Source organism: Daphnia carinata, chromosome 7, assembly GCF_022539665.2.
Source record: "Daphnia carinata strain CSIRO-1 chromosome 7, CSIRO_AGI_Dcar_HiC_V3, whole genome shotgun sequence".
NCBI lineage: Eukaryota > Metazoa > Arthropoda > Branchiopoda > Diplostraca > Daphniidae > Daphnia > Daphnia carinata.
In genome coordinates, this window is record NC_081337.1 from 6459334 (window position 1) to 6474667 (window position 15334).

The 15334-nt window shown below is 41.4% G+C and overlaps 1 protein-coding gene across 1 annotated transcript; it reads right to left on the reverse strand.

Annotated features, from left to right (window-relative positions):
• Window positions 1-841: 841 nt before the first annotated feature.
• On the reverse strand, window positions 842-12912 carry LOC130699246 (glutamic acid-rich protein-like). The gene is made up of 5 exons (XM_059496312.1): window positions 12690-12912; window positions 4423-6420; window positions 4083-4207; window positions 1353-1588; window positions 842-1321 (listed from the first exon to the last, which is right to left on the reverse strand). Exons 2-4 carry the CDS (start codon window positions 6398-6400, stop codon window positions 1364-1366), a joined length of 2328 nt encoding a protein of 775 aa, XP_059352295.1. The 5' UTR covers window positions 6401-6420; window positions 12690-12912; the 3' UTR covers window positions 842-1321; window positions 1353-1363.
• Between the last annotated feature and the right edge of the window lie 2422 nt (window positions 12913-15334).

Sequence of the window (15334 nt, forward strand, 5' to 3'; positions counted from 1 at the left end):
TTTTGGGTAAAGCAGGTTAAGTTTTATCGAACTCCAAGTCAATTTTTAAATCTAACTTCTTGTGGAAAAAGTCGGGCTTAAAAAGTCGGGCTTACAGTCGCGACATTTCGTTTTTTTTTAATTTTTATTCTATATCTATGTGGTGTTCCGTAGCTAGTTGAAAATGCCACAAAAGCTCGTTTTCTTCCACCGTGTAAAACTGTACGAGTATTTTGAAAGAAAATATCTGTGTTTTACGTCAAATGCGTGTATTTCAGGCCAAAGCACACACTGGAATGGGTTTTTCTTTTTGGATCTAGAACATCTGCAGAGACACTGAAACAGTCAAACATTTGGCAAACAACACCAACTGATAATCAAGATATATAGTATTTGTGATTGTTGTTGTACATAAATTTCTAATTCCATAATTAATAATTTGTCTTCTTCTTTGTCGTATGAATAGATTTTCACTCTCCCCCCCCCACTCTCGTTTTTTCTAGACATTAGTCTGTTTTTGTGTGTCTGTTGTCTTTCAAGTACTAACTGAATATTAAACACTTGGCCTTACGGTTCCCCAATCTCTACGAAAACAAAAGCATAGACGAAAATCAAACAAGCATCCCGGTATGTTCAGTTGGCTGCCCGGAATCCAATGAAGTTGGAATACTCAATTTACCGGGAGGATGTCGATAAAGACAATGTGCACATAAAATACAAAAGAGCTACAGATAATAAGATCACCGTCGATGAAAAATAAATAAATAAGACAAATGAATAGATTTTTTATCAAGCGAAAAATGATAAGGTTTTCTTAATTGGAACGAAAAGCACACGACGTAGTCGCAGCTATAATCGGGAAACAATCAGGGGAAATAATATTATTTCAAAACAATAATTAGTTTTTAGTCACCTAGAGAAAAAAAATATCCGACATGTTTTTATCATATTCCTCCGTCTACATTTTGTCGCTTGTTTGTTATCAATTAGCCAGTTAGTCATTATCGGGAATACATAATAACACCAACACAAGATAGGCGTCTGAAAAAGGTAAAAACATTTGATTAGCACGAAATCCAACAACGAGATATGATAAAGAATGGAGACGAGGATAGGTTGAAGGAACGTGTTAGTGTCTTCCCTGATCTCGAGCCACCAGTCTCAACTGATCATTCGATACAACCAACATGAGGTAACAGCTACTACCAATTAGTATAAATGGATTTAAAAAAAAAAAAGGGTAAAAGAACTCGGCAATAGAAATATAGGCAGAAACAAAGGGAAATGTTTAGGGAATGACAGGCTCCTGTGTCCACCGTGTTTAATTGTTATCGTTTTGCCGTACACACCAGCAATTTAGTGTATGTGCTTTCTTGTCGTTCGTTTAGCGTCCTTTCCAGTATTCTGCCAAGCACGAATCGCGACGACACAAAGCTTCGATTCGGGCAGCCTGACCGGCCAACGGGAAGAGATAATCAGCTTCCATCTGGTCCAATTGACCGAGCGCCGTTAGCAGATGACGTGATTGCGATTGACACAACAGGTCCGGACCGCAGAGAGCCAAAACGTGATGTTGGAACTCGGCGTCGCAAGCTGCTTCATTGTCCGACTGCGCATTCAGTTTGAAAAAAAAAGGGAATATTGAAATGAAGAATAGGTCTATTAGCATATCCGGCCCTAAGGGAAGAATAAAAATATTCTACAGTATCGGTATCGATCGTCAATAACAAGGCCTCGGTACCCGTGAATTGATCTTCTTTTGCCAAACTCGGGAGCTCTCTAAAAGATGGTTTTATTTCTTTATCTTTTACAAGATTAGAAAGAGAAAACCTGGAGAGAACTTGAGACCCACGGATTAGGTCTCCTAGAATCATTCAGGATCCGTACCGGTACGTAACTTGTCATCATTAAAAAAAATTATGTTGCATCATCTGTACTGCGAAGAGAGCCCATAGCAACCTGATGTTGATATTTCATAAACCAACTGAAGAAAGACGAGTATTTAGCCGTTAAGCTTTGTTTTTTTCCTCTTATTTCGCCATGTTCTCCGCACATTTGAAAAGCAGTAACGTGTGTCGAATTATTTGGCATGTAAAATGTATAAGGATGCCACCTTTAGGCAGTAATCAATCGACATTCGTATGATATGGTATCTTAAACCTAAAAAAAGCCGAAAGTGCCACTTTTGGCTTCCTTATTTTGTAGCGTTGAGATCTTTAATGTAATCTAGACTATGAGAGACACGGTATGTGCCGAAAGAAAAGGGAAGATGGCACTACTTCTACATCCTTTTTAGGCCATTCGTTATGTCTCGATTTCCGAGTATTGCTTCTTCAACGACGACGTGATTCGCACTCTGAAATGCACTCAGGGGCGTTACTGTGTAGGAAGAGACGTCAAGCAGGTCGTTTAGGGTGTAACTTGACAGAAATTTATGTGAAGAAACGAAAACGAATGCCCTGTGATTGTCATGCAGGAATGAAGTTAAGCATAAAGTTTCCATTACATCTTTTTCCTAAGTTTTGAAGAATGTGCAGAATGAGACCGTAGAGATCTTCCTTTTCTTTTTTTGAACAAGGAAAAAAAAGTGTGGCAAACCTGAGCTCGTTACATCATGATGACCAATTAAACATAAAGTTCAGATTCGTCTTCGTTGAACTCAAGATATCGATTTTAATTGCGACGTCAAAGAGTTGCACAAAGGGCGAAAGCAGTTATTCGTTGCTGGGGAACGTATGTAGACGGTGTTATTTTACTGCTTCGCATGCAAACATGTCCAGATCGTTTCATTGCAAAACAACGATATTACTGCTTACATTTACATTAGAATGAGCTCCTCTTTCTGCTAGTTTATTATTCGCCTACATCGTCATTTGTTGCATTATGCGACAGTGAAATAGTGTAAATGTTTTGGGTGTGGTCCGCACTCCTTCCTCGGCTCCAAGCAATATTCCTATGCTGCTACACTGTGTATATGATCGATTTTTCTAAAATTCCATTAGGAAAATAAATATCAAATTCATTTCTCTTTAATGCCATGACGTAAATAATTGAAATGCCAGCTTGTATCAAAAGGCTTATATCTTTCGCCCCCGTCTTTCTCAATAATGTCGATAGAGCGAACGCGAAATCAAGCAAGAGGCAAGTATCCAAGAATTTGTACAGCTGTACCCTTTTTTCTATCTTACTGAATCCCATCTTTAACGAAGAAATCACGTATCGCAGTTGTTCAAATGGACCTGCCTGGTAGCCATTAGAGAAGCTGCAATTCTCATGCGACTCTGAGCTCATCCATCGCAAAAATGCGATTGGTACGTAAACGAAAAAAAGCAAAGATCAAATAAAATAATAAACCACTTTATCTTTAGTGAAAAAAAAAAATACAGGAAGAACTGTCCCGCCTTTGGCTCATCAGAGCCGAGACGTGCACGGAGGTCGGTCTCGTAACAATAACGTCAATGAACGGCTGCCCGTATCTAGCTTGATTGCTTCTTATCATAGACGTAGATAAGAGGCGGAAGAGTTCGTTCGCAAAAGAACGAGCACGTGCCCTTACTCCTTTATTTCTCGACCATTCCATCGTGTTCTTTTCTTTGCTAAATCTTTATACACAATGAACTGCATCGACACTGTGGGTGTTCATTTGATGCAGTGCACGTCAACTAGCGGGGGTACGTCGTACACGAGTAGAAGTAAAAAAAAAAAAAAGACGAGCCTATTGAGTCCGATGAAAGCGAGGACTTGTTTGATGGGGTGGCTATGACTTTTCCGGAAAAAAAGAAAGAAATAACATATATATGAAATAAAGGAAGAGAAGAAAAAGAATAAAGACGTGGAGGAACTGCAAATTGGTGCCATCAATCGAAATGGTGCACGGCGTGCAGTCTCCGCGCCGTGATAATAATAGATCGACACCATCCAATGGAAGCAGTGGCAGCCAACAAAGTGCTATCTTTCTTCGAGATTCACTTTGTCAGAGATCTCGTTCTCAAATGCCTTGATCTCACTTAATGCTCTTGGATCATTCTTTCTTTTCTTTTCTTTTTTTTTAAATCAATTCTTTGTCGCGTAGAATTTTAACAATTTTAAGTATATTGGCTTACGCAAATGAAGCAGGCTTGATGTCGATGGCAAGCGTCGCTCAGTACCGGGCGGTAGCCACCGTAGAGATGCGAAACCATGTTACAAGTGGTCACCACTTGTTCAGCAATCACGCAGTCGTTGTTGTCTGCAAACAAAGGAAAACTATACTCTCAACGTATTATGTCATTTTCATATTAAACATTTACATTTGTAAACGAACGTGGGCAAATGATCTACCCAACAGCTCAGAATAACGATTAATAATTTATAAGACCATCACTCAGTTTCTAAGAACGAGAAGGGCAGCTTACTGTTGTAGACATTGGATGTTAATGAATAAGAAATACACTATATTATTACCATCGATTTCTGGTCCACTGAAACCGGAATGATGACGGTTGGATCGTTTCACGGCGAAACGTTTGCGACGTTCATCATTTTGCAAGAGGCTCTTCTTCTTCTTTTTCTTGTTCTTCAATTTCTGATTAATAGCCGAACGTTTGACATCCGGCTCGTCGTCTTCTTCCTCATCATCATCTAGGCGGATGGCTTTCTCCAATTCTTCCGACAAGCGTTCAGTCATCTGATCCAGTTCTTCTTCGTTGAGGTTGTCGACTAGTTCGGCCACTAGTTGTTCCCTCACGCGGTCAATGTTGTTCCGTTCACGCCGTTCCTCAACAACACTCATCGCCGCGTCCAAAACCTCCTCCGCATCATCCAGACCAGACCCTGCTTCCATCGAACGGAAGCGTTTTTTCTTCCTGTCCGAAGCGTTGGAAGCTGTGGCATTGTAGCGCTTCTTCATGCCACCGATGTGTCCGGAATGGCGTTGATCTTCCGCCGATACGCGCTTACGTCGAAAGGCTAACGATCCGGCCATGGTCTTATAGTATTCAGACTCGACATAGTTCCTCATAGCCTCGTCATCTCCTTTGTTGTCGCTCCTTTTATCGTAGCCGAAATAATCGTCCCAATCGACGGATTTCTTACGGATGACTCCGCTATGCACCTGAGCGTCGTTACTCAATTTGTGCTGCACTTGAGATGCACTGCGGTTCTTCGGTTCGGCTAAAGGCAAAGCCAAAGGCATCGAAGTCTCATTCGTTCTATTCTCTTCCGCTTTCGATTCGGTTGTGGGCGAAGGGGAGCTTCGTCTCTTGCGAAGAATCTGAAGTGCAGATCGGCCGTTTTCCTTGTTCTCGGCGGCATTCTGCAGCGAGGCGATCGATCGCTTCCGTATCACGCTAATAGCATTTTTAGTCTTTAAAGCATGTTGGACTCGTTTGGCTGCCTCCGACGGAATGCTCCGAATCGGCTCGTCTTGAATGTTTCCCACTCGGTGGAAGCCCCGGCCGAAAAATCGATCCTCGAATGGAATGCTTTTATCTTGTCTATCGAGTTCTTCTTCTTCAGTAGACTGATGTCGTCCGTAGGACGGCTCGTTGCTTTCTTGACCCTGAGAATGGAGAAAGCGCCAGCGAAGCGATGCGCGTGGCAATTTCCTCCAGTCTGATCCGGTCCGTTTCTTTTTCTCGCTTTTAAACTCTTCAGAATCTCGAGAGCGCTCCAGTTGAGATAGAAGAGCGTTAATCTCACGTCGTTCAAGACCCTGACTGAAAAGCTTTTTGAGCTCCAAACGCGAGACGAGTTCATCATCTTCTTCGTCCTCTTCGCTTTCCGAAACTAAACTTTCGTTGCCCTCATTATTATCACCCTGTTCGGCGTGTGCGCCAATTTGGCTATCATAGTCTTCGTCGTCGGCCTCCTCCCTTTCTTCCAACAATTGATTGACAAGTGAATTCATTCTCTTCCTGCGTTTGTCATCTATGGAATTGTTGGTGCGAGGACGATGCGCTGCTGGAGCTACTTTCTTTTTTTTCGGTAATGAAGGCGATTGATTTTCCCTGTTCTTCTCGTTCTCTTCCATTAAAATATTAAGAGCGATCTCTCTGGCCAGCTCGTCCAAGTCAACGGAATTATCTTCCTCTGCTTCCAAGTATGCGGCTAATGAATCGCTAAACTCATCATCAGCATTGTCTCCGCCTTCTATTTCAAAGTCGTCGTCTCCATCGTGCATACCACCGGATCTTTTCAACTCATTTGGGAAGCGATAGTGAGTGCGACCATGGGAAGACCTCAGCGACGATCTCTTGCGCGCCGACCGCTTGGCTTTGGCCATCGCTTCGATCGCAGAGCCCAGGTCATTGTCGTCGTTCTGGTCGTTAACCTCAATGGCGGAGGCGTTCTCGTTGACAGGTGCGCTGTAAACGACCAATAGTAGACAGGAGAGCCATAACCATAAGCTGATTTGCCGCCACAACCTGACGGTGGCCATCATTCGAATTTTGTTTTCCTTCCCTTGATAGAAAATGAACAAACACAAGGGCAAAAAAAAAAAATTGTTAGACTATTTTTGGCGTTCCTTTTTTGTTTGCGACAAAGTTTGTTAACATTTTTCATCAGCATCCGAGACACTAATCCGGGGTTTTATGAGGATTTTGGCCTAGATGACATACTTCTTTGTCATTGTCCTGCTGCGTGTATATGGTGTGGAAGTGAATAAAGTGAATGATAAACGAGCCATATCCGGTTCTCTTTCATCTCTCAAGCCCTACTGCAGCCCCAAACCTTTCCCCGAAATAAGGCTTGAATTTGAGCTGGGCGCAATCTGGTTCTCCCATTTTTGGTGTTACTGCGCCATGTTTTTATTCAATTTTCTTTTGCAGCTGTTGCTGAATTTTTCTTTAAGCTTCCCCCCCACGTGCGTAGGGATTTGCTCAAGAACGGAAACCATGGTGTTTCCAAAGCAGCTCGTCATATTCTTGATCAAAAATCACAGCAAAAGAAAAAAAAAACGCAAGAAATAAGCAAGAAAGCCGAACTCGTAAACGACACTGTTTAACCTTGTAAACGCAATATATTCGTCTTCCTACCCAACGCCCTTTCGCCTCCCCCCAGCCTTGTGCTTGGCGTCCAAATCCCCTCGATGGAACAGCTGAGGGTGGAAGATAAAACGCTTCAATCACGTCGACAGCCGGACATTTCCGACTGTGCGTCGCTATGGCCGTTGATGGATGAAAGTAGCGTTTCATGACGCAGCACAGCCCTTGGCACTCCTGCTGATCTCGCTATATAATATATACTTCCTCCTACTGTTCTGCGCCTTATAGTCCTCACGGTACGAGAAAAAAAAAGGAATCATATCGCAAGTTATACGTCAAGAAGAGCCACGTCCATTTCAGCAATTTTGTTTTAGGAATTTTTTTAGCAAACACGCAGTACATTGAGAAAAAGGAGGATCCTTGGAGGGGAAGGAGGGCAGGCCATAAGCGCAAGGCAAAGTGCAATCACAAATAATAATTGGATTGCAGGCGGTTGTATAGTGTATAAATAGCGTGAAACCGCGCCCAGGTTTATTGCGCTATCAGGCGTAATCAACTTTCATTTTGCGTCGACCATCGCGGCCAGACAAAATATGATCCAATCAAGCTTGCCACTACGCTCTTCTTCCCAGCAGTAATTTTGCGTCCTTAATTGCGTTCTTTATTCTGGCTTTTTAATAAATTGTCTACATTATTATATTTTCTAAATATGAATGCAAAAAACAAAATTGTAATGCAAAAAGCGGGAAATTCCGATCTTGCTTCGTGACACCGGCTGGACAAACCGCATTTTCAGTACAAATCTATTTATAAATACACTGTTCTACGATTTATTGTGAACCTGTTTGACGATCGATGGAAACTTGTTTGGAAGACTAGCATCTGTTCGACAGTTGTTACGTACGTTCGGTAAACTTTACCGTTCATTTGAGTGGCATGGACCCACCGATATCTACGTCATGTTTTCGTTTGTCATGTTCTTCTTCAGCGTTTTGCTTGTCGATTAAGCATCATGTTCAATGAGCTGCAAAGTTCCAAAGTAGTACTACAGAAGTTGGCGATATCCAGTTGTTCATAGGCTCAAACGACAACATCAGCAACTCATGTTCAAGGAACCATCAGCTCTTTTAGAAACGAAAGAAAAAAAAAACACCGAAAATTCATGCGTTGTCGAAAGAAAGAACCTGGCAACCGCAGACACTCGTATGGCCACTGTGCCATCAGGTACTATATACGTTGACGTCAGAAAATCAATGACGCTACAGGCAAAGGTAGAAAGAAGTATAAAGAGAGAGATAAAAAAAAAAGGGGGGGGAGAGCTCAAGTTACAGTAAAAAAGAAGGCACGCTAATCGAAGTCGGCACCAAGTTCGCTTAGTCTGTGCTATATTGTGTTCGTCGTTCGAGAAAGCCTTGAGGTACTTCAAATGGATGTGGGAGTTATGCAGCAGAAGGCTCTGGTGCTCTATAAGTTTATTTTGTTTGTATGCTCGTGCTTTAAATGGCGTCGAAGATTTACTCTGCAGCATTAGAATGGAGAGCATTTGGAAGAGTGTTGAGAAAGCTTAGACTTTGGAACCTGCATCGATTTATCCTCTTCAGTTGATTAGCCATTAGCTGCTACAGTGTGCTCAAAAATCGGGGCCAATCAAAGGGTATACAGAAACGAATTTTACGAAAGGCGGCAGTTTATCTATTTTCTCTTTTTAAAAATCCCTTTCGCGACTACTAGACAACATCCAGTATGATATATTAAGAGGGAAAATGCATACATCTCGACGTGTTGGCTTAGTTTTCCTAGTCTTTGCGAATACGCATTCATCGTTCTTATTTATTCAGAGATGTTGTGAATTTTTATGTACACATAGTCGGATATAGAGGCTGTGTTGTCAAGGCAACGACGAGTTTTCTTGTTTTATTATTACCGTGTTGCTTGGGGACTGTTCAGTCCACTGCCTCCCTTCTTTGTTGGAAGAAAAGGTGGGGGCGAGTGCATCATCTAGTAGGCTACACAACAGAACATGAAGAGGAAATTGATTCGTCGGTTCGTCCATGAGGCAGTCTTGACGGATGATGTCTCTATACTATCACCCTTCTTTTTCTTATATCTTTAGATGCATATTTATTTATAGCTTATCTGACTCGATGTGTTTTGTTTGGCTATCGATGCACATTTGTCCTTTTGACAGATGTGTCTACCATAAAGGAACCATTTAATCTCGCAAAAGGTTTCGTTTATTTCTCTGATTCGCTTCCGTCAAATCTTATGCCGCCCTATCCTTATGCTGAAAAGCTGTCAACTGCTTGGCTTCTCGAGTAGTATTAATACATGCACGTCATATGAAAAGCTGAAGATAAAGCTGATCTCTGAAGCGCATCCAAAGCAAGCGACACGTGTGGCAGCTTGAGTCTTGTGGGAAAGACTCGGTTGGGGTAGATTTATCAAGGCTGGAGATTTATTAGAGAAGGATAAACAACCAGAATCTACGACTCTGGAAAGGCTAGACGACGTACAGCGCAAACAGCACAGTCTTCGGTCAATAAGTGAATATACGGGCTAAGACGGTGCGTTCGAGTGTTGACTTCCAACAGCGGTCACCCATCCCTGAAGGAACGTTATATTCCAGCCACGGCAACACAGTTGAAAGTTACAGGAAAAGTTTCGGTATAAAAGGTAGCGGTGGAAAACGACGCTCTTTTGATCGCCTCTTCACGATCTCCTTTTTTTTGTCTGATCCTTCAGCATTATTGAATATAGTACTTAGGGCTGTACTGATCTTGTTTAGCCAGTTCCAACATTTGATTGCGGGAACTCACCGTATGAGGGTTTAGATGAAAGCATGTTTTCTATTGACCGAGAAACCTGACACGCAAAGTTAAAAAAAAAAAAAAAGAAAAGAAGCTTATTATAGGATTTAATTTTGTTCCTTTGTTGGATGTTCAGGAAAGAAAGGAAAGCTAATAGAAGAATGCTCCTATAGCCACTACTTGCTGCGTAAGGTCAACGCATATAAAGATCAATCCCGACGGGAGGCTGAGAGTCACGACCTCCCGAGAACAGCGAATGGAACGCGTAAACGTGAACAGTGTTATATGGTGTCTGTTGACTGATGAACAATCAGCTTACATTAATTTTTTCGGCAAACCAATTCTGCCAAGTGGGTAGAGTGAAGGAAAGAGAGTGGGCATATACGGGCTCTTCAAATGTTCACCATTCATCTCATTTCCTTTCGCCTATCCTCGACTAGTTTCTTATTCCTGTTAAATGGATTGTACCACAAATGCGTTTTGTACAGTTTGCTCAAGTTGAACGTTTAATCCTTTAAAACCTGAGCATCCTGTAGCCACAAAACTGGAGCCTATTTGAAATTCAATTCATTTCTACTGAACTGAATTTTTCGTATCCCAAGGCTTTGCAGTTGAAAAGACCTTTTCGATGAACAGCAGCCGAGTAAAAACCGGATTGCATACGTAAGACGTGGATAAAAAAAACAAACAAGTTGCTCTGGATCTCTGAAGACCATTATCCAAGTAAACTTTTCCCTTTCCTATCATTATTTAAATGTGAAAGATGGAAAGGCAAGCAGCGCTCCAGGAGCGTTTCCTTCTTACTCATTACACTTTGTAATGATGTATGGCGTAAGAATCACGGGTGAATAATACGGTAAGAACAGAAAAGGTAGCTACACTCACGCGAAAGAAAAATAAAGGCAAACAAAATAGTATAATAAAGTGCATATCCATAAGCTGCCTTCTATAAAGAATCTCAAATGCAAAAAGGGCATATAGCACTAGATTTGTTTTGTTTAATATCTTTTTTTAACGTCGTTCCTCTTGTTGGTGCGAGCAGAAAGAAAAGGATAAAGACCTGAGTTTAAAGAAAATAAATAAAAAACTTAAGCTGCAAATCTGCCAAGAAAAAACATGGGAAGTTTTTCCCGAGTGCAATATTATGCGATAATCTGCTTCAAAACTACTTTCTTCCAAAATTATTTTTTTATGTACTCAAAAAGAAAGAGTCCATCATCTCTAGCCATAGTGATATAGGGGCCTTTAGCATCCTCCCGATTCTCTTCGACCTCCCCATCTTCTACACCATTCATCTGATAAATATTGAGATCGTGAAGGCGGGAGAGCGCAGCAAGAGTTAGTATGATGATGGAACCATGCCTCGACGCATCCAAACTTCCCGGAGTCGCTGTCGAGTTGAGCAATCGATGAGATGGCTTCCGTACTTTTCTTCATTGTTTTTTTTTTGACAATTTCATCATCAACAGACTAGTAAGGTCATATAAGTAGTGCCACGTGCAGAATAGTTATGCCCTCTTCCCACCGAGGTTATTGACGAAAGCTCAAACTGAGACGAAAACCAACTTTCTCTCTAAACTCCGACTTTTTAATTACTAGGCGTAACTCTTCATGATCCGTTGTCAAAGCCCAGTAGGAGTAAGCAAGTAAAATGAGCTGGTTTGTGTATTGGCTAGAATTAAAATTTAAAAGAAAATGAGACGTCAACCTTCGCTTCTTCTCCTCAGTCTCTTACGTTTTGGGCGTCACAAACGGACAACGCGTAGATTTTGCATGAGCTGTAAATATTTAGATCTCGTAGAAAAATTTAATCATGTTCTGCATTTGTCAGACTAAAAAGTGTAACGTCGAATCAGCATAAAGGCAATATCTTGTGCAACATAGATATTTGCTTTTCTCTTTTGTCTCCTGAAATTGGATTTTCCTGTGGCGAAAACATTCGATGTAACTGCGTGTTTGCTACGCGAGCAAAACCACATAGGCTCCAGGGATCACTTTCGAATGAGTTAACTCACTCTCGATTCATTTTCTACGTGTCAAAATTATATACGACCTGCTGTCGATGGTGTACAGGTGTGAGCTTACTGGGTACTCGAGTACCAACCATCTGGTCTACGACATGATATTTGTTTGATTTGCTGATTGCTTTTGTGTGTGGCCTGTCCCACGTCCCCATTCGATCTGTTACCATGGTAATCAGGAAACCCCGTTTGTCGTGATGGATAACACCAATTGAAACACCTCTTTAAAAGGTCCTGTTCTTTGCCTTCCCCTTAGATCCGTACGAAAAGTACTCGTCGTTTGAGAAGATTGGGCAGCTGGTCACACGCAAAGAATGATCAATATTTTCGACGTAATCCAAATTCGTCGATTGGTAACAGGAAAGTAGAAAGGCGGGACTAAGTTATCGTATATCGTTCAGCTAAACGGGGGCGACGGGATAAAACGGAAAGAAAAGGATAGAAACACAACTACGACAATCAACACGCTTTGGATGTTTCTCCATTGTCTAGAATGGATTGCACTACCTCTATCGCTTTCTCTTGTGCAGACCTGTTGCACTTGATGCTGTTGCGCTACGATTTAGACTCTCGATTGTTTCCTTTGACGGGCATCAGATCCCCACGAGAGTCATAAACGTCACTGGGAAAAAATATAGGTTGGGTAGTCCGTTTGTCAATATTCATTTAGGATAACTGGATCTTTACGCTTGCTGACCTCGACGATCTCAATTGCATGTGTGATTCGTTAGACTGTTTTTACTTCTTTACTGTCAATCCTGACTCCATTTTTTTTTTTTTTTTTTTACTGGTCTTACTCTATTCAAATAGACCCGCTTTTATCTTGTCTATCCCCACCGTTTGGCAGAGAATCAAACAATGAAGATAAAAAGGTCGCAAAATCTTAAAAACAAAAATGATTCATGTTCTGTTCTCACCTTGAGGTAGAATCGCTGTGCGAAGAAATGTCCTTATCGGGATCTGGGTGAAGAAAGCTCTTCGATACGTGTTCTGGTGGATCAATCGCAATTACAGCGGAATGTTTGGCAAAAAGTCTCGGGATGAACAGAATAGATAAGATACTATAGAGGATGATCTGGTTTTCCGGAGCAGTGGTAGGGAGCGTGGTGTGGTGACCAAAGAGCTATCACCTCTAGTTCGTGTCTTGCGCCAACATGGCTGCCCTTTTATACTCAACCTCGCAGACACTGGTTCGAACGATTGAAGTACCGAATGGGAGGAAGACGCATGCGTGCGTGTGCTGAATCATTTGTTGATGCTATTGCAAGTCGGAAACGATGTTCCTTGACGCCCACGTTTTTCCCTTTCTTGTTCCTCTTGTATTGGAACCTTTCACGAGCAATGTGGATCATTCAATAGCTCGTTGTTTCCGTCGTCATAAACGTTGCAGGCAGAGAATAGAAGGGCCATAGGTTAACGTAGCGGTACCGTATGACTATGATAGCTGTGGCCATAACTGTGATCATTTCCTTGGCTACGTAAAAAGATGGCCTTCGTCTTATTCCTCGATCTATATCTTCTTCACTAGTAGAAAACCTTCTGTCATTGTGTGTGAGATATGTACACACTCTGTCAATCACAATGAGCATCATTTTCTTCTTGTTAATCAAATTGGAGAAATGTTTTCGTTGGCACAAGCAACTAGTCGTCCGTTTAATACGAGCAAGTATTTTGTGAGAATTTTTTTAATTGCATGATAACGCTTTCGCTCTATTCGCAAAAGAAAAGAGTTTACGGTCTTTTGGTCCGCTTAGCTTTCCGAATCAGTTTGAAGATTACCGCCTACACCAGTTTCAGGAAGTACGATTGCCAACTGCAACGGGCGGAGTAAACTAAGTGCAATTACTTTTACAGGCCCAGTTATTAAACGAGAGTATGTGCTCCGAATTGCAAGCGGTGTATATGCGCACGCATACTAATAAGGAGGAAGCAAGAAATGAAAATGCTACGGCTCATTCGTTACGTCAGCTTCATCTAGGGTAACGATTCCACGACAGTGAAGAGATGGCAGCGAACGAATAAAAAAAAAACAAGACGGGGAGGCCAAAAGTCAATAGAATTTATCTGGTTGTAATGTACTTCAGAGCGTTGATTTGGAGAAAAATTACCATAAGAAGATGCATTACGTTATGAGTTGTGCACACAACAATGCCTTGTCGCACAACCAGCGGACTTTACGATAAAGTCAGGGATGAAAGGAACTGAGCGGTATGAATGCAGGATCGATTTTTGCAACGCGCTTCGTCCATCCGGCAGCGTGAGTCACATGGAAGCTCAGGGACGATCGATAAGAACTTCACTCTAGAGAATTTCGGTAAATTAATCATTTTCTTAAGCCCACAGTAGACCAATATTGTCCTATTTTTAAGGCGATCATACTGAAAAAAGAAACCGACTGATTAATGGAAACCATACTAACAAAACCAAATGACTGGTTTATTAATTGAGGCCTCTTTCACCGCTTCTCTGCCCGCTTATTTCAGTAAATCTTCTTTTTTTCCGTTCTTTTTACGCATCAGGCACAGCCGAATCACTATATTGGCTAAAACACAACATTTAAAAAAAAGTCCTTGGAAGGATTTTCTTTAATTTTTATGCCATTCTTCAGTTCACGATTTCATAATGCTTTTAGTAGCCCGTTTGAATGTTTACCTTTAAATCACTGCCGTAAGGCAAACAAATTTAGCACAGCTCTTCCTTAAAAATGAATATCTGAATATGAATTATGTTATTACGCACGATAGTTATGTTAAAAAGGATTTAAAGAAAAAAAAATCTTTGAAGGTCATGAGCTTAACGGTAAGCTTTTACCAAGTAAAATATTTGTAGCAGCCAACACTAATCAGAGCAGGAGCTGGGTCCAGCGGGTCCTGATGTTCTCCTAGGACTCGGCTCTTATTGTGGATGGGTAGCTGATATCTTGAGAAGTCTTATCAATAACCTTACATAAATCAGATTGAATTTTTGTTTAGGAAAAAAAACTTGCAAATCAGCCATATTTTAAACTAATGGCTACAGTTCCTTCCCGTTACAGCACCACAAAATAAGATACAGAAAAGACAGGAAAACCGGTTAATTGCCCCACGAGCCAAGAAATGCAAAGATCAACTGCTGTGTATGAAACCGTATGGTTTCAGGTACGTATTTTCGGATTCGGTATGACATTGTTAGTTTAAAATCATTATTCTGGAATACGTAGAAGCAGAATTTTTAATACTTGGGAAAAAAAGCGTTACGGTTCGGAAATATGGCGATGGTGTTCCTGTCCTAACTATCGATTAGTATTTTATCAAAAAAAAAAAAACGTAAATAAAGATTCCTCTGCTTCTTGTACGGCATCGTTCAATCCACGGCAAATATCTCGAAATGGGTCTTTACGCAATAAGGGCATGTTTGGCAAGGCAAACATGTGCAAAGAAGCTGCACAACATGGTAAATAGGGGAAAGATCAGCGTTATGCCCCGTCATTTTTATTAAACATTGCATTCTAGCTGATTCAGTTTGGGTGCTGCCTTAGAAAACTTGGACAATGAGGAAACACAACCTTAGCAGCGTAACTTCC

Coding starts and splice junctions, on each gene's coding strand:
- LOC130699246 (XM_059496312.1), bottom strand. CDS start 6,400: ATGATGGCCACCGTCAGGTTGTGGCGGCAAATCAGCTTATGGTTATGG. Junction 4,208..4,422: donor CAGTGGACCAGAAATCGATG/GTAATAATATAG, acceptor CTTTGTTTGCAG/ACAACAACGACTGCGTGATT. Junction 1,589..4,082: donor ATCAAGCCTGCTTCATTTGC/GTAAGCCAATAT, acceptor CTGAATGCGCAG/TCGGACAATGAAGCAGCTTG.